Genomic DNA, 18,105 nt, shown 5'->3' on the forward strand with positions numbered 1-18,105 from the left:
TTTTATGTAAATACCTACCAGCAAAATTGCTGGATTATTTGGTATATTTAACTTCATAAATAGCTACCTCACTCTTTATATATGGCTATGCTAGTTTGCTTTCATACTAGTAATGCTTGAAAAGTTATAGTTGTTCTACATGTTTTGTTTTGAGAGAGAGTCTTTATTTACAATGACAGTTTGTATGGAACTCACTGGCATCAGCATCTTGACTTCTGGGATTACAGTGTTCCTGGTATCTTTAATGATGAATGATTCTGAATATTTACCAATTTGTATTTACCATTCTTAACATTCTTCTTTGATAAAGTATATTTAATTCTGTTACTTATTTTCTACTGTTATATTTAATTCTGTTACTTTTTTTAATGAATTTTAATTATTTTATGTTTTCTGTATACAAGGTCTTTGTAAAATATGTATTGTATAAATATTATCTAGGCTGACTTTTTAGTTTTAAAATAGAAATCAGAAGTAGACAAAAAATAAATAAAGGTCAGGTTCTTCACAACAGCAACCCACTCTTTGATATCAAGTTCTATATTAGTTGTTTTCTTGCTGCTGTGGTAAAATATCATGACCAAAAGTATCTTGTGGGTGAAAGAGATTATTTTGGCTTATGGTTCCAGTGGCATAAAAGTCCATCATGGCATGGCAGCAGGAAACAGCAGGCACCACAGATGGAGTAGGATGCTGAAAGCTCACATCCTCACCTTTAAACATGATGTAGAGAGAGTGACCTGGAAGTGGAATAAAGCTTTGTCATACTTCTCATTGACATACTTCCCCTTCAGCAAGGCTGCATCACCTAACCCTCCCCACAAACCAACTACTAGGGACCAGATACTCAAATATGTGAGCCTGTGGGGTTCCATCCAACCCACCGCACATTTGTACTGTGTTTACAGTGTTGTCTCTCCTCCTTCCAAGCGCCCAACGGCCCTTCACAAATTCATGACCTCTTTTTCTTCATTTTTGAGGTAGGAGTGCGTGTGCGTGTGCGTGTAATATACAAATATAACCTGCTGAGTCCATTTAGGATTGCCATTCCACCTTTTCAGCTTGAGTTTGCTTCAGTATTTCCATCTCTTTATTAAATTCAGTTTTCAGATCTCGAATGGTCTTTGTCCATTCATTTAATCACACGTGTGTGTTCTCATGGGCATTACTTGGGCATTCATTGAGGTTCGTTTTGCTTATGTTGTCTTTAAAGTCCTTGAATTGTTTGATGAAGGTTGTGATTGTTCCTTTACATTCTGTGCCCTGGGGTTCATCTGGGTATGTTTCATTAGTGAACATTTCTGTAGTATTGGTATAATTGAGGGGATTTTTACTGTCTTGGCATTTCATACTTGTGATGTTGCTATGAGACCTGGGCATGCAAATTTATATCATTCATAGGTTGTGTTTCAATTCATGATATGAGTTTCTAGGCTGCCTGTTTAGAGGAATGTTATTGTTAATAAAAATTGGGGTTGGGCTATATAATGTTTATTATTTGCCCTATGACTGTCACAGTAGTGTTATTTAACCCACTATCACAATCAAATGAAAACCAGATACCTGTTAGATTTACAGTTGCCTTATTTATCTTGGGCTGGGTAGCTGCTACACCTCACCATCCACCTCCCAGCCCCCATCCAGTGCCATCCTTATCTGAGCTACCTCCCATCCATAATCTTATAAATACTTGTTTGTAATCTTCATCTAGGCCTTTCCATAACATTTTTAGAGTCCTTCCTCCCGGCCCACGTGGTTTCTTGTCCACACTAACCCATCGTGGAGTCCTCCTTCTTCCTTTCTTCCTGTCTGTCTATTCCATGATTCTCCTGAACCCAAAGCCAGGGAACCTTAGCCACACCTACCCATTCAGCCCTGCCCAGGTTTTAGGCCTTTATCGACCATTCAGGTATATTGTCATAGGCAGGTTTATACAAACAAGGATAGGTGTATTCATGCAGTAACCAGATCTTGAGGGCCAGTAATTAGCATTGAAATACAACTATCCAACCAACCCCAGAATTTCCCCTTTTCTGTCTAAATAAAAGGCCAATTTTATACAGTAAGAATAATTATTTATTTATAATTATAATATAAATTCTATATTTATATATTATAATATAAATAATTATAAATATAATTAAAATTATGACAATTATTTATAATTATCATGATTATAAAATAATTATAATTGCATAATTATAAAAATAATCATAATTATATAATTCTAAAAGTAATTGTAATTATATATAATTATAAAATAATTATATAATTATTTATATTTCATATTTTATATATAAATACATTTCATATTATATATATCATTCATATTATATTTATCATTCATATAATATGAAATGTATTTATATATATTTCATATATATATTTTATATATATAATATATATGTGAAAATATCTGTCCTGTCTAAGAAATTCTTAAGTTTTGTACCTAACTTATTTTTATTATAGTTCATATATATATCAATCTAAACTTAAAATACCTTTTTAATTCCTAAACAAGCTAATTGTAAAACTATGACTATCTAGACTTTAACCCCATCAGAGACTTGAGAAGAAATAAAATTAATTACTTGAGTAAATAAGAAGTACATACTAGCAGCTTCAAAAAAAGAGAAAATGACAGTTTGCTGCCAAACAGTTATCTAAAACTCTCTATTATGTTTATTTAGCCTTTTGGCCCAGAACCTTTGGCCTAGACATATATGTGAAGCAGGAACAATTTGGGACATGTTTACCCTGTCTTGGTAGAATTTGGCTGGCTGTCAACTTGACCTGCATAATAAGTTTTCTAATTTTATGCAGAATTCTGTCTGTAAAGAGAGGGCATTTTCTTTGCTCAAGTGGCTGGTTTGCCATATTTGAACCCATGTTCATGTGGAGGTTTTTTGATGCTCATTATCTTCTTTGAGGAAGGCTGGATGCTGCCAAGGGGATGACATGTCTTATTGTCAAATAGTTTTAAATGTCATATTCTATAAGTCTCTGAGGTTTCTGAAGGCTCTATTTATCTTTATATAATTTATCTATCTATAGAATCATATCTATCTGTTAAACCTAGGATGTATATTTTTGTGATAAATTAGATTACTGTCTGAGCTGACCATGAGTTGATTAGCTGACAAGTAACTTGCATTACCTAATATCCTAAGCAGCTTTTAATAGCAGTTTTAAAAGTATTGGAAGCAAACCTTAAATTTGTATCAGTATACCAAAATTCATACTAATGTATCAAAAATGCTTATTTTTGCATCACTATAGCTAATCCTACACCAAAGAGTTAAAAATAAACTTATCTGAGAATAACAAAGAAAGCCTTAAGTTGAGGAGTAGATACAATATTCTACCTTTTGTTTTATCATTCCTGTAAGAAATTTTAATATTCCCCTTTCTTTCCATTCAACTGTGTTTTCCTTATTTAAGAAAAAAAAGTTAGAAAAAATGAGTGAAATCCCTGAATTTAACCTCATTTTCTCTCTGAATAAAACTATTAGTAACTTAAAACAAACTTTTAATGACAATAAACATCCATAGCCCAAGAAAACAACCAAGAACCTACCCAACCCTCTTAAGGGAAATGGGACGTCCTCCTCGTGGGTTTCTTCTAGCTGATTTTTGGAGTGAAGGAATCCTATTTTGGGGACCAAAGGAAATTGGAAAAAATGGTTAAGCAAGCTAACATTAACATTTGTGGTCCAGTCTGTAAATGTTGAGAAATTTCAGGCTTAATAGAAGTCCTGTTTGGAACAGTCTTAAATGCTGGACCAATTGAGATCAGTAGCTTTTTTTTTTTTTGAAGCTGTTTGGGGAGCTGGCTCTGATGAGGAACAGCATCTGCGGTGGTTGAAGCTGGGAAGCTGGAAAATGAGGGTGCTGGAACAGATATGTCAGCATGTCAGTATGCTGGACGGATGAATCCTTGTCAGGGTTGATCCACCATCACCGGTGTCCAGTTCTTCTGTTCTGAAAACATAATTTTTCACAAGCATTATACAGTCCTAAAATTAAAACTGTGTGGGATGTGCAGGATGCACAGATCAATTAAGGGTGGATCTCTGATCTTTGAATGAGCAGAAGAAAGAAAGACATCTGTAAATCTTTATTCCTGGCATATGAAAGGTTAGCATGTCATGGTGATTTTGTAGCCAGCAAGAATTATTGTCTATGCATAGATATCCATGTCTCAGTCAGATTTAGTGCTGTTTCCATGCAGTGGGATCGACAGTGTAAGTTACCATTATTATTGAAGATATAATCATTATCATGGTGAAATCAAAACAAAGTTATATAGATTGAAATATCCTCTTCTGGGCTTTTGGGCACCTGTTGTATTAGGCCAGGCTGCTGCCTGACTCCCATGAGTCTACTGATAGGGGAGGTCCTCCTCCTCTTCTATCTGACCCTAGCCTATCAGGTCTCATCAGGGCTAGTTGCATTGTCTTCCTCTGTGGCCTTGTAAGGCTGCAACCCCCAGGAGGAGGTGATCAGAGAGCCTGCCATTGAGTTCATGCCAGAGAAAGCACCTGTTCCTCTTAACTTGGAGATCTGAGCAGGGGTTTTAGGTCCTCTCCATGCATTGTCCTTGCTTGGGGTATCAGTCTCTGCAGGGGCCCCAGGGCTCAGGGGCTTTTTGTTTGTTTGTTTTGTTTTGTTTTTGGCTCTGTTGGTCTCCTTTTGGAACTCCTTTTGGAACTTCTATCCCCCCCAGGTCTTTCTGCCCACCCCCCTTTTCATAAGATAACTTGCACTCTGCCCAAAGTTAGGCTATGAGTCTCAGCTTTTGCTTCCATACCTCTATCAGTAGAGTCAGTCTTTCAGAGGCCATCTGTGCTAGGCTTCTGTCCTGTTCTCCTGCTTCCAATATCTTTGTGGAGAAAGGGGAGCCCTCTTCCATTGCTGGTAGGAATGTGAACTTGTACAACAACTTTGGAAATCAATCTGGTGCTTTCTCAGACAATCAGGAATAGTGCTTCCTCAAGATTCAGCTATACCACTCCTAGGCATATATCCAAAATATGTTCAAGTATACAACATATACAACATTTACTTAACCATGTTTGTAGCAGCTCTCTTCATAATAGCCAGAAGCTAGAAACAACCTAGATGTCCGTCAGCGGAGGAATGGATACAGAAACTGTGGTACATTTATACAAATACTACTCAGCAATGAAAAAAAGGAAATCATGAAATTTGCAGGCAAACGGTAGGAACTAGAAAAGATCATCCTGAGTGAGGTAACCCAGAAGCAGAAAGACACACATGGTATATACTCACTTATTAGAGGATATTAGCACTATAATGTAGGATAAACATACTAAAATGTATTCTAAAGAAGCTGAACAACAAGGAAGACCCTAGGGAAGGTGCTCAATCCTCATTCAGAAGGAGACAGTTCTTGACCTGGGAGTTTTTAGATTTTAAGCTTGAGTTGGCTTGCTGGGGGTTTATTCCCTCCCCATCCCCTGTGCCAACCTATGGTAAAATATGATTTTAAGGGTGTAAATATATAAAATTAGTTGGATGCCGTTTGTTGCTGTAAATAAAAAGGTGTTGTTGGACTATATAATGTTAATATTTTTTCTTATGACTATCCTGGACCATGTAATTTCTTCTCCACACTAACCCATCCTGACGTCCTCTGATAATAACTTGTGAGATTGTATTGACTGTCCTAATTGATATGGGAAGACCCACTATAATTGTAGGCAGGACCAATTCTGGGTATTGGGTCCTGAACTGAATAAACTAGAGAGGGCAAAATTAGCACTAGCATGCATGAATTCATTGCTCTCTACTTTTTACTACAGATATAATATGATCAGTTCTCTCGAGTTCCTGCTGCCTTTACTTCTATGCCATAATGTATGTCGAATTGTGAACCACATAAGCCCTTTCACCCTTAAGTTGCATTCTCAGGAATTTTTATCACAGCGATAGGAAAATGAAGGAAAGTAATGACAGCAAAGGCTGATTCTGCAATGCGGCTGCTTTTGTTAATACCACAGCCAGTATGTCAATGCAGGCATTTCTTTGACAGTTTCATTTCCGCCTTATTTATTTCTCATCATGTTTATTATTGGCATATAGAAAAGCTTATGACTTTTACACATTGATTTTGTATATTGGTGCTCTGATGAAAATGTTTATCAGATTTCAGCTTTCATAGTGGAGTCTGGTATTTCAACAATAGAATCATATTGTCTGGGAATAGGGATGCTTTCGCTCTGTCCTTTTCTATTTATAGCCCTTTTATTTCTCTCCTTGCCTTTTGCTCTGGCTATATGACTTCAAACTATATTGAATAAAGGTGGGGAGCATAGACACTTTTTTTCATGACTGATTATAAAGTAAATGCTTTCAATTTCTCCCCCAGTCCACATATGTTGACTGTAGTTCTGTAACACATATATACAATGAGATCGTCTCTGCTGTTTTTAGTCTTCACATCATTGATTTCTGTCTTAGTCTTTACTGTTTCTTTATGTTATAATATGGCTTAATTGACATAGGACAGGGCAGAAACAAACAAACAAACAAACACTGAAAGCTAAAGGGAAAAATCCCAACAACTTGTGAAGAAGATAAATCTGTCATAATAACAGCCTCAGAATGCCCTATCTCAGATGAAACTCAAAAGACCTAGAGAAAATGGACTAACTACTCAATCTCTGAAACAAAGTAACTGCTAATCATTACTATATCTTTTATACTAGAAATTGATCTTTTATACTAGAAGGAGGAATAAAGACGTTTCCAGACAACCACTAAAGCCATCATCACAAACGATACTTGAAGGAACACAACCTGGACGAACAGTTTTCATGGGCTTAAGAGCTCAGAAAATAATCAAAAATTACTAAGACAGTAAACCTCTAAGATGAAGAAGGGAGATGTCATTATATACTTTCTAACACTAATCACAAACATAAATGGTCTTAACTTATCAATTAAAAGACAAGAAAAAAAATTTAGCTATTTTCTCACTGTCATAAGCAGATTGAATGTTTAAGTAAGGAAAAATAATACCCCAGGTGAAAAATCTAAAAGCAATCAGAAGCAGATATACTCATATGTAGCAAAGTGTATCTCAAGTCAAAATTAGTCAAAAGGGATAAACAAGTTAACTCTGTATTAATAGAGAGACCACCCCATCAAGAAGAGAAAACAACCCAAAGTACACGCACACTGAACAAAAAGCACTACTGAATGTCAAGGGACCCAGAGGTTCAGTAAAATAATCTGCTGCAAGAATACTAGCAAAACAAATTACATAGAGAAATGCAATCAAACTAACTAAAGCCAGCAACTATACTAACAGGAACTTTAGGGAAAATAGTGCCAAATAAACCATGAAGTTTAAAAATTCATGCTGGTCAAAGTAATAACAGTGAAGAATAAATATAAAGGGAAGGGGAAGAATAAAATAAAGGGAAAGGAAGAAGCAAGGTTAAGTAAAAGAGGAAGAAGGAAATAAAAACCAAATAAGAGAAAATGACAAGAGATAAAATCTGATTATGTTGTGAAGAAACTAAACGACTAGCTAAAGGCAAGAAATAAGAAATGAAAAGCAAAAGCATGTAAAGAATGAAATTTATGAACAATATGAACATAGGAACAATATGAAAAAAATGTTTAAAAAAATAAAATGGTGATGCCTCTTGCTAGTTCCTCTAATAATGCAGTCTTCCAGATTGCAGGGTAGGGGCTCGGCTATGGCTGAGGTCTGTTACAGTCCTGTCAGCTCCCCCTGTGCATTTGAATGTTATAGCCACTGAGGGCTAAGCCAGCCAAGTTGGTCACTTAAGAGACCTTGCCAGACCCCACAAGCTTACCTGTGGTCCAGGCAGGTTCCCACTTGACCCAGAGGCTCCAACTTTGGACCTCCAGGAGTGGAAGACATCTAAGCCTCCATGAGGTGTCCCACTGCTGTGTGAGCAATGGTGGAAGCAAACAGAGCTCTGAGCTCTACACTAGAAGGAGCAGACCCTGCCTGTCCATTTTAGCTTTTTCAGACCCTGTGGCAGGGAAGAGATTGAGTGCTCTGCTAAGCCAGACTTCAGACTCAGGTAGGAGCCTAGGAGTCCTCTCTCTACAGTAATCCTCAAGCAATAGGGCCCTCACCACAAAATTGATTACATCTGCAGTTCTTGGAATAAACAGGATCTCAGCAAAACCCAGTGCAAACTGTTATACCCAGTTTGCGAGCCCCCAAAAGATCTCCAGGAATCGACTCCGTTGCAAAACACATGAGGGTCTTTTTATTGAAAATTACAAGCTGCAGCTCGGGCCTACACAGCCCCACCGCCGAAGCGGTGGTAGCTGAGCGCCCAGCGCCCAGGTTAGTGGGGTGATTTATAGATTCTGGTCCATCCCAGCATGCCCAAGGCAGGGGCAATTCCTGCCTGGCAAGCACCTATTGGTCAAGGTGCTACATTTTGAATCGATTGGCTATAGGAAGGTTCCCAGACTATTAATGACCAGGTGTCCCTCCCTAGGGGGAGGGTCCAGTTTCCTAGCAACTGTATCTTTAGTGGGTGGGGAAAGAATGCAGAGAGGTAGCTCTCCCCTCAGGGAACTTACTGCTATACCACGCCTACTCTACATAACGTTAACAATCGCTGCTTATCCTTTGGTCTCTCACAAACCAAGTTTCTTAGAGTGAAGTAACCACAACAGTATTCATGTAAATTGCTTCCTTTGTCCCTAAAAATGTTACCAATTAAAAGCAAGAGCTCCACTACCTACACCCTACCCCCAGGAAAGGCAATGGGCCACTGTCCCTCCACAGCCTTAGCTCTCACTTGGAATTGTCCCATGTTTACAGGTCCTCTTTTGGCCCCCTATCAGTTATGGTGCCTGTCTGTAGCACTGAGATGCTGTAAGTTTCCATTCCTGTTGCACAAGTGGAATCACTTTTACCCTATGTGAACACTGGCTTGTGAGAAGTGGGTGTTCCTCCTGAAGCCAGGCCTGCTGGTTTCTTACCAGGGTCCTCTGGTTTACCAGCTTCAGCAGGGACTCTCACACTCCACCCAGTCCTGAGCTGCATCCCCTTTCTGTTTCTATCTGCCTTTTAGCTGCTCTTTCACTATGTTTTCAATTTCCAATGCTCTTCCTCTGGAATATAGTCTTCAGTTTTGACCTACCAATTCATGGAGTCTCGTGACGCAAACTTCTAATCTTCTGTCTTCTTCTAGTAGCCTAATAAGATATATTTGATCCAGGTGTTTTGAAAGAAAAGGTCACTGGTACCAATAAAATCCTATATACTTTTTCAGTCTCATCACGCTTACTCACTTTTACTTTTTTTCTTCCTCCTTCTCTCTCATTTCATACTGTGGATTATGAAGACCACACAGATATTAGGCAAGCCCTCCACTGACCTCCACCCCAGGTTCTATCTTTGCATAAAATATTGCCCATTTGATGTTTTAGTTCATGCCTTCAACTTTTATAATAAACATGTACATCAAGACAAAGACATTTTAGCATTATTGCTTTTATTTTCGGTGATGAAATTATATGTGGCATACACATATCATATATGTAAAAATCCCTAAACAGTATGAAAGCAATAGCTAACATATTGTTTTAGACTAAGCTTGGTCCTAAGCAAGTATTTATTAACTGTTTTCTTATTTCTCAGATGAGAAGATTGAGGCAAAGACAGAATAAGTAACTTAAGGAAGGACAGCTGTAGGTGGTGGAGCTCTTACTTTTCATTAATAATTTTTTTAGGGGGAGAGGAAGCAATTTACATGAATGCTGGCATGGTTACTTCATACTAAGAAGCTTGGTTTGTACTGAGATCCTGTTTATTTGGGGAAGTGCAGATCTAGTTAATTCCCTGAAGCACTCGACTTTATGATTTCTGTAATACTGTCTTATCTTTGCTCATTCTTTTTTTTCATAATTTTAATTTTATTGCATGTACATTAGTGTAAAGGTGTTAGGTCCCTTGGAATTGGCATTACAGACAGTTGTGAGCTGCCATGTGGGTGCTGGAAATTGAACCTGGGTCGTTTGGGAGAGCAGACAGTGCTCTTAACTGCTGAGTCATCTCTCCAGCCCTTTTTGCTCATTCTTATGTTAGTGGGGCATCATTGGTTTTGTTTCTCTGAATTCTCTTGTTAACAAGGAACTGCCACAGCAGATATCCCAAGTTCTTCCTTCCTTTCCTCCAGATCTCTTTGAAAGCTCCTAGAGGGCCAGGAGGAAAAGAAATCTATTTTCTACTCTTCCAGATAGCGACAGTTTCTCCCCTTGAGTATTTATGCCTCACTTCTTAGTTTATGCCTGTTGGTAAAAGATTAAACAAACACATAGATAGTATTCTGCCAGCATATAAAATAGAATTTTGAACCATAATTTGTAGCAACTTGCAGAGGAAAACTAACTTTACTACACAGTATGCCGCACAGGAGACCTGCCTGCTCGATCAGCCCTTTCTGTTTTTCTCAGTAACATCTATAACAATCAGTTCCAAATGGCCAGGATATTGAACAGTTACCAACCCTCCTAACTTATGTCCCAACTACCAGTTTAGCAGCAAACATGTACACTGGAGTAGTTCCTTAGGGTGCTCTGCATCTTTCAGCCAGACACAGCTTCCAAGTGCCAAAGGCCTCCTATGATGTTGTTTTTGTAGTGGTCCCATTTTCTGCTATGAGGTTTCCTCCCCATTCTTTGAGTCTCTGTCAAACACTGGCTACAGTGGCTGACTCTGTCACTATAGAATGATTTGATTAAATGGCCTTTGTTTTTCTCTTTTTGACTGGTCTTCATTTTATTTCCACACTAAGTGGTTCCTGTTGTTTTCTGGTTTATCTTTCCCTGGCTCTCCATGAGGTTCCAGTCTCCCCAAAATGTTATCTCCAGTTTAAGCTTATGCTAATCAGATAGGTGCAAATGGCAATTCACCACTGTTTGCATTTGCATTTGCCTAATTATTGGTAGATAGAATAGCTATTGAGACAGTTGTTTCCTGGGGTGCTTAAAGGGTCTATAAGAAAGCAGATGCAGCCAGGTGTGGTAGTGCACATTTGTGAACCCAACACTGGAGGCAGGAAGGTTAAATTATAAGTTTATAACCGGTCCAAAACAAATAGAAAAAGAAGTTACAGAATTGTGTCCACTCACATTGTGGGATTTGTGTAGTTCTTTTCTTTCAGCCATCTCAAACTGTGTGTGAGAGAAAGAGGAGAGAGAGATACTCTCTCACTGTAGCTTACCTGTTAGCCTGTTGGGATTGTTTGTTTCTGCTCAGACTGCATTTGGGTCTTCTTGCTTGGATAACAAATACTTTGCTGACTAGTCTTTCTAGCCCATTAGTAGTTATTTCTTACACTTAAATGTAATATGATAACAACTATAATGTTCTTTTTATTCTAGTAGACTTTAAAAATTTAAACAAGCTGATATTTATAAGCGATACTATATTTTAAAATACATGAGGAGATAAAACTGGAAGGATGGCTCAGTGAGCAAAGTGCTTGCCAGGAAACATGGCACACACGCACACACATGCACACATACACACACACACACACACACACACACACACACACACCATCCTCAAAAAACATCGGCTCCCTTTCAGATCTCAGATTAGGCACAAACCACACCCAAACCTCTGTTTTAACAGAGACCCTTTATTAATTAAGTAAGAAAAGTTAAAATGGCTGCTTTCTGACCCAGGCAGAAAAACTGCAGCAAATGACATTGCAGGTGCCATTTTTAAGAAGAGGAAAAGGAAGGTCTGAACTGTCCTTTCTTAAACTAAACTCTAAGGCAGACCCTAAAGCAATGACAATGTGGGTAGCTCAGGTAAAGCAAGTACTCTGCTTTTACCCATTTGCCTCTCCTGCCACAGATCACTGCTGTAGGCACTCAGCAGAATCCAAGGGTTATGAGGAAGAGGAGGAGTCCTTGATACCAGAAAGTTCGAGAACACCTGAGGAAAAACCATTTTCATCACTTTCAACCCAAGTGTAGAGGGCAGCTTCTACATAAAGCCTGTGCTACTCAATGACAGATCTACAGTGAATCCTACTTTGCTGATCTTTCTGCAGGCAAGAATTTGTGGATGCTTACGTGAATTATGTCTTCCAAATCTCGGTTCATGAGTGGTACACAGCCTTCTCCAGTGGCTTTCTAAAAGTGTGTGGTGGCAAAGTCCTCGAGCTCTTCCAGCCTGCAGAACTGAGGGCTATGATGGTGGGGAACAGCAACTATAACTGGGAAGAGCTAGAAGAGGTAAGCTCTGAAGGGCTTACCTTAGCAGGGTGGTAAAGTGCAGAGGACCAGGTGCAGAGGACCTGGTCTCCTTCAGATGCACAGCACTTGAGCATGTTGGCGGAGGTCTCCTGTCTCCTGGTGATACCTACCCAAGTGCATGCCAATGTGTGCTGTAATGGTTCTGTAAAATACGTGTTTGTTTTCCTCTTTTGGATAGACTGCTGTCTACAAGGGTGATTATTCAAGCACACATCCCACTGTGAGACTATTCTGGGAAACATTCCATGAGTTCCCACTAGAGAAGAAGAAGAAGTTTCTCTGTAAGTATTCATCACATCAGTGGGTTGTCCATATGTTAATATGACATCATGTAGGGTGATATGTTTCATAGGTAAAGATTTAGCTTCTGAACAACTAGATAGTAAAGAAAATTAAGCTTCAATATATTTATAGCATAGTAATTAAAATGTATTATTTACAAATTATATATGTAAACAAGAAAATAAAAAGAAGTACAGTCATTCCACTGATACTTACTTTCTCTGAAAATAATAGTCACTATAGCTGGAAGCAATGGTTCAGGCTTATAGTCCCAGCTACTTGGGATGTTGAGACAGGAGGATCACCTGGGCCCAAGATCAGTTTGAGCAACATAGTGATCTGTTGTCCCATCAAGTCTAGAAAGATTGATCTGGAAAGATTGTAGAGAAGCTGAGAAGATTTGATTTATAAAGTTTTGGTGTGATATGATCCACTTAACATGCAGTTTAACTATTTATAGTATACAACCAAGCGGGATTTAGTGTATGCACAGTTGTAAAGCTCTCACAGAGCAGTTTTGGGGTATGTTCATCCCTCAGAAACTCCATACCTGTCAGCATTGCTCCTCATTTCTTCTCTTCACCACCCCATCTTGAGTTTGTCCATTGTAGACATTTCTTGCAAATAGAATCATACAGTATGCAGTCCTTTGCAAATGGCTGCATGGCATTTGGGTCGGAAAATAAATAGCTTTAGAGAGTAAAGTGAAGTTAGTTTCTATATTCAAATCCAGCCTTTTAGAAATGCTTGGATCTTCCTGCCTATAGCTGTGTGATAGGCCAATAACTTAGCTAGTGAATAGAATTTTTATCTGTGTGAAACAAACAAACAGAAAAGGCTTAAGAAGCAACTCCCTTGCTTCCTAAAAATGAGTGGATGCTAACATTAATGGAACACTTTGCTGCAGATTCTGCAGCTCATGTGGAGCAAGGGTGAGGAAAAAAAATGGTATCTCACATAGAACCCCTCTGGCCTACGCACATAAGCTTTGGAGAAACAGTGGCATGTCAGTTGATGAAGGGTTGGGCTGGCTGCCAAGTCAGTGTGGAAGTCTGTTACTTTCAGGGGAAGCCTTCCTGCTGGGCCTGGGAGTCACCTTAGAAAAAGGCATCTCCAGTTAGAGAGCATTAGATTTAAGGAATTTGTTGTGTTATTAATTCTGGAAGTCTGGCAGAATGGTGATATGTTTATATGCCTTAGGCAATGGCGGGTTATTTGAAATGGCTGATGAGGGCTGGTAGAGGAGGGCTAGGCAGAGAGCTCGCCTAGCACCTAAAAGGCCCTGGGTGGACACCCCAGCACCACCATCACAAAAAAAAAGGAGGGGAGGGGGAATGGAGAATGAGTTCATTGTAGTAATTTCTGGCAGTTCAACAGTGAAAAAACGAAAACAGAAACAACAGCAACACTACTAGAACACAGAAGACAGTACTAGAACACAGAAGATAGTACTAGAACACAGAAGATAGCTGCTTCTATTGACATTGTGCAGGAGATTTTAATTATTTCTGCGGAGTATCACTGTATCAGAAGAATGAACTGCCTAAAGAACATATAGGTCAGGGCTTCTGGTTTTTGAAAAGGAAGGAACAGAGCAAGTAGATCCCTAAAGGGAAACAGCAGCTTGAGTGGCTCTGTTCTCACACATCTGAGGTAAGAAGAGATCTTGAGGTCACAACCACTGTGTTCTTTGCTGGTTCTTTTCCTAAACAATCCCTTTCCTTCTTGCTTTTGTGAGGGCTCAGCTATGAGGGCATGCATTCTATAGCAGCTGTAGAGCATGTCTGAGCATCCAGCATTCTGGTACATACATGTTGGCACATAAATAACATTGTAGTTCCCATGAAAGCCACAGGGTGTCATGCCTTTCTCTGTTGCTTAGAAGATTGCATAGCCATTGATGCCATTTTCTTCTCTTCAGTGTTCCTGACAGGCAGTGACCGGATTCCCATCTATGGCATGGCCAGCCTGCGCATTGTCATCCAGTCCACTGCCACGGGGGAGGAGTACTTACCTGTGGCCCACACCTGCTACAACCTTCTTGACCTCCCTAAATATAGCAGCAAAGAGATTATGAGGGCTCGGCTAACCCAGGCCCTTGACAACTATGAGGGTTTTAGTTTGGCTTGATGCTCCCCAGCTTACCCAAGATGTCCTCTCCTTCCTCAGTGGCCGCATTGCAACTGATACAAAATATCATAAGGAGTGATTTCTATTTTTTTATTGCTTAAGTGGAGTGACACTTTTGAATCCTAAACCCTGGTCAATGTGTTTCTGGGGTTCAACAATAAATAGTCTTTTTGAAAAATCAGTGGTCGGGGATGAGCCAAAAATTGTCTTTAGTATGGAACATGGATTTGATTTTGTTTAGCTTTGTTCTAAACCAAGCTACCTGTTGTTCCTTCATCTGTGATTGTGTTATATTCTACTGGGTTAAATGGCAGTAGTTTTTCAAGCTTTTGTTTCCCTAGTGTCTCTCAGCTCTACTGTCTCTGTCTCTTCACCATGCTTTGCTGCTGTTCTCTTAGTTTCCCAGTCTCCTGCAGGGATGACTTGATTGATATGTACCTACTTGTCTGCCATGAAGAACATTTTCTTTCTTCGCAGCTTTGGAAATTCATGGCTTGTTGTAGCCCACTCCACCCCATAGATGGAACCAGCTTCTTCAGAACTCCCAATTCCAAAGAGCTGAGTATGGGTCCATTACTTGTCATAGCTCTTGAGTCTTTATGGGAGACACCCTGCTTAAAGAAAACAATCAGTGTGTGTCGTGGCGCCTGGGTGCAAGTTCTTTATAATAAAGTTTTAATACATTTTAAAAATAAGTAAACAAACCTCTACCAGTTTAAAAACAGAAAAGAAAATAGGTCATGAAGGAATAGCAGCCTTCCATGACTGTCCATTGCTTGGGCCTCCTGAAAGACATACATAACAGTTTCAGGTTGTAGGTGGCTTGCATATGTCTTGTTAGCCATGACCCCTGCATTTACAATGACTTGGTAGACCCCCTTTACCTTGCTTTTGAAGCAAGTTGCATTTTCTTGATTCCACATTGTTCAGGAACAGTACAATTAATAAACTTCCCCCTTTTTATTACTTTATATCTACTGCTTTCTCTTTTCTCTCTTTTGTCTCCCACTCCCCCTTTTTCTTTGCTGTCTTATTTGCTGCTTGAATCAGTTTCGCTCTTCTTCTGCTAGTGGATGCATGCTGTCTTTTTGTTTTAAACTTTGTAGGGTTTTTTTTTTAACCTGTGTCTCTAACTGTTAAAATATGAAGATACTCTTCTTGATAGAGTTTCTGATTATCACATTTGCAATGTTTGTTTACAGTGGGATTTCAGCAGAGAATTATGTTAAGTCAAATGTGTGTGTCTCAAAAATGACATGTTTAACTGCCCATCATTGGATAAGAAAATTCTACATGATCAGAGAACTCATGTAATCCTACTTTTAAATCCATAGTAGATAGAGAAAAGACTTATTTATATACAATGAAGTGCATATAGATTGTAATGCAGCATTGAGTCTTGATGAAGGAATGTAGATTTTGCTTTTTGTTTTTAAAAGTTATTCTAATTGCTAAATCGGTAGTTTTTCAGTCCTTATAAAGACAGCATTTAAAAAAAGATAGACAATTATATGAAATGTTTATTTTCTATGTGTGTGCATATAGTTCAATATTATCCAATAAATTTGGTGTTTTAACTTAAAACAATTTTGTATTGTACTTATGGGATAGACTTTGTGCTTTTCATGGAAGCCTAAAGTCTTACAGCCAAGGAATTGAATGACAGAAACAAAAAGGAGGTGGAGCCAAATGCTCTACAAGTGGACAGGGAAACAATGGGGAAGAATGGGAATGGGGAAGGTTACTACTATTCAAAAAACATTTCCCAGAAAGGGAGAGGAGCTAGCAAAGGCTCAAACATGGAAAATACACAGGAAGATTCTAGGAGAGTTAAAGGTTCATAATTGGAAAGAGAGTAATGACAAATAGAACTGAGCAGGAAGGAGGACCTCGGGGCCCAGAGTTGGTATTCAGACTTCGTAAGTGACTCCATAGGATGTGTGCAAGAATTCAGAAATGGAATGATAAGATATAAATTTAGAAAATGTGGATGATGTATTTGGAGGAATTAGAATGGGAATTAGAGCAGAAAGGAGTTCATAGGATTGAAGGAGGTGACAGGGATGGAAAAGAGTATTTGAATAGCAGGAAAGGGGAGAGGAGGAGACATTAAAGCAAGTCAGAATTGGTCGTCTCATGCTAATGATTATTAGCTCACATATAAAATCTGTCTGTGGAGCCCAGCAAGAAAGTGTCTTCTGTAAATTTGTAACATAAGTATGATGTATTGTTTGGACAGAATTAATAGATGATTTAAAAGTAATAATTGGTGAGATGGCTCAGAGGGTAAAAACATTTGTCAGTATGCCTCACAGCCTGATTCAGTTCAAGGACCCACCTGGTACAAGTAGAGAACCAACCCCTGAAAGCTGTCCTTTGACCTCTGCTTGTGTGTCCTGGCGTGCACATACCTATGCACATACACACAAATAAATAGATGAAATAGATGTAATAAAAAATTAAATACAAGTAGTAAGGAGAACAATGGCCTTTTAATACTAAAATCTATTCTGTAAACAATAGCTTACAGATGTGCTAAGTTTGAGGGAAATATTTTTTCTGTATATTAAATTTAGAACACAAATAGTCAAGTTGTTTTCTATTTTTATTGCAAAATTTATTTCTTCAGTATTTTATGTGATAGTTTTTACTTTTTCTAATTTTAAGTCATTCCATTCATGCAAGTAACATTTTTCCTAATAAACATTTATGTCACTAACTGTAATACTTCTGTACTTTAACATTCAGATTTTCACATTTCCAAAACTGATAAAAGTAGGTTGAGACTATTATCCTTGTAAACATTAACTCCACAGCCTCACAGATGGAACCTGTTAAAACATGCCTTTTTTATTAATAGTTCACAGCTTAAGTAACGAAAGAAGATATTTGAGAAAATTGTTTTTTGAAATCTTTTGGAGGTTAACTTTTATTTTAATCATTTTACCTTAAAAAAGAAAACAAATAGTGACAAAACCTGTATCTGGGAAACATGCACAGCACATAATATTTCTCCAGCAGAGGTCAGCTACTTGGAACACTTCACTAGGTTAAGAAAGCAATCTTAAATTCCCACACAGACTCCTCAGAGACAGCACAGCCCAGCTAATGAGTGCTTGATTTCATCCTCGGATGTTTTATGTTTGTTTTTGTTAAAAAAAAAAAAAAAGACAAAACAACAACAACAAAAAACCTTTGCTTTAAAAAATTCTTTGAGAATTTCATACATTACATTTTGATCATGGTTTTCCTAGCTCTACCCCTCTTTTCTACCCACTTAGCTCTCCTTTCCCTTTGTTCTAAAGCCATGGGGTGCAGTTTGTGTTACTCATATTCTTGGGTGCACCTGCCCTGGGAAGTGATCCCACCTTAAAAAAAAATGACTTTTGCTATCAAAGC

The 18,105-nt window shown here is 38.4% G+C and overlaps 1 protein-coding gene across 7 annotated transcripts in view; it reads left to right on the forward strand.

The window, feature by feature from the left end:
• The window catches only part of Herc3 (HECT and RLD domain containing E3 ubiquitin protein ligase 3), a 112,627-nt gene extending 96,334 nt beyond the window's left edge, over nt 1-16,293 (forward strand). For 6 of the 7 annotated variants that reach the window (XM_021650229.2, XM_021650227.2, XM_021650226.2 and 3 more), the window contains 3 exons: nt 12,090-12,273; nt 12,473-12,575; nt 14,498-16,293. In XM_021650229.2, the coding sequence (XP_021505904.1) occupies nt 12,090-12,273; nt 12,473-12,575; nt 14,498-14,706 (496 nt within the window). In that variant the 3' untranslated portion in view covers nt 14,707-16,293. Of the gene's footprint in view, nt 1-11,890; nt 12,044-12,089; nt 12,274-12,472; nt 12,576-14,497 lie in introns of those variants that run through there. The other variant, XM_060373986.1, reaches the window with a different exon arrangement.
• The last annotated feature ends 1,812 nt before the right edge of the window (nt 16,294-18,105 follow it).

The sequence above is a fragment of the Meriones unguiculatus genome, chromosome 21 (genome assembly GCF_030254825.1).
Source record: "Meriones unguiculatus strain TT.TT164.6M chromosome 21, Bangor_MerUng_6.1, whole genome shotgun sequence".
NCBI classification, from domain to species: Eukaryota; Metazoa; Chordata; class Mammalia; order Rodentia; family Muridae; genus Meriones; species Meriones unguiculatus.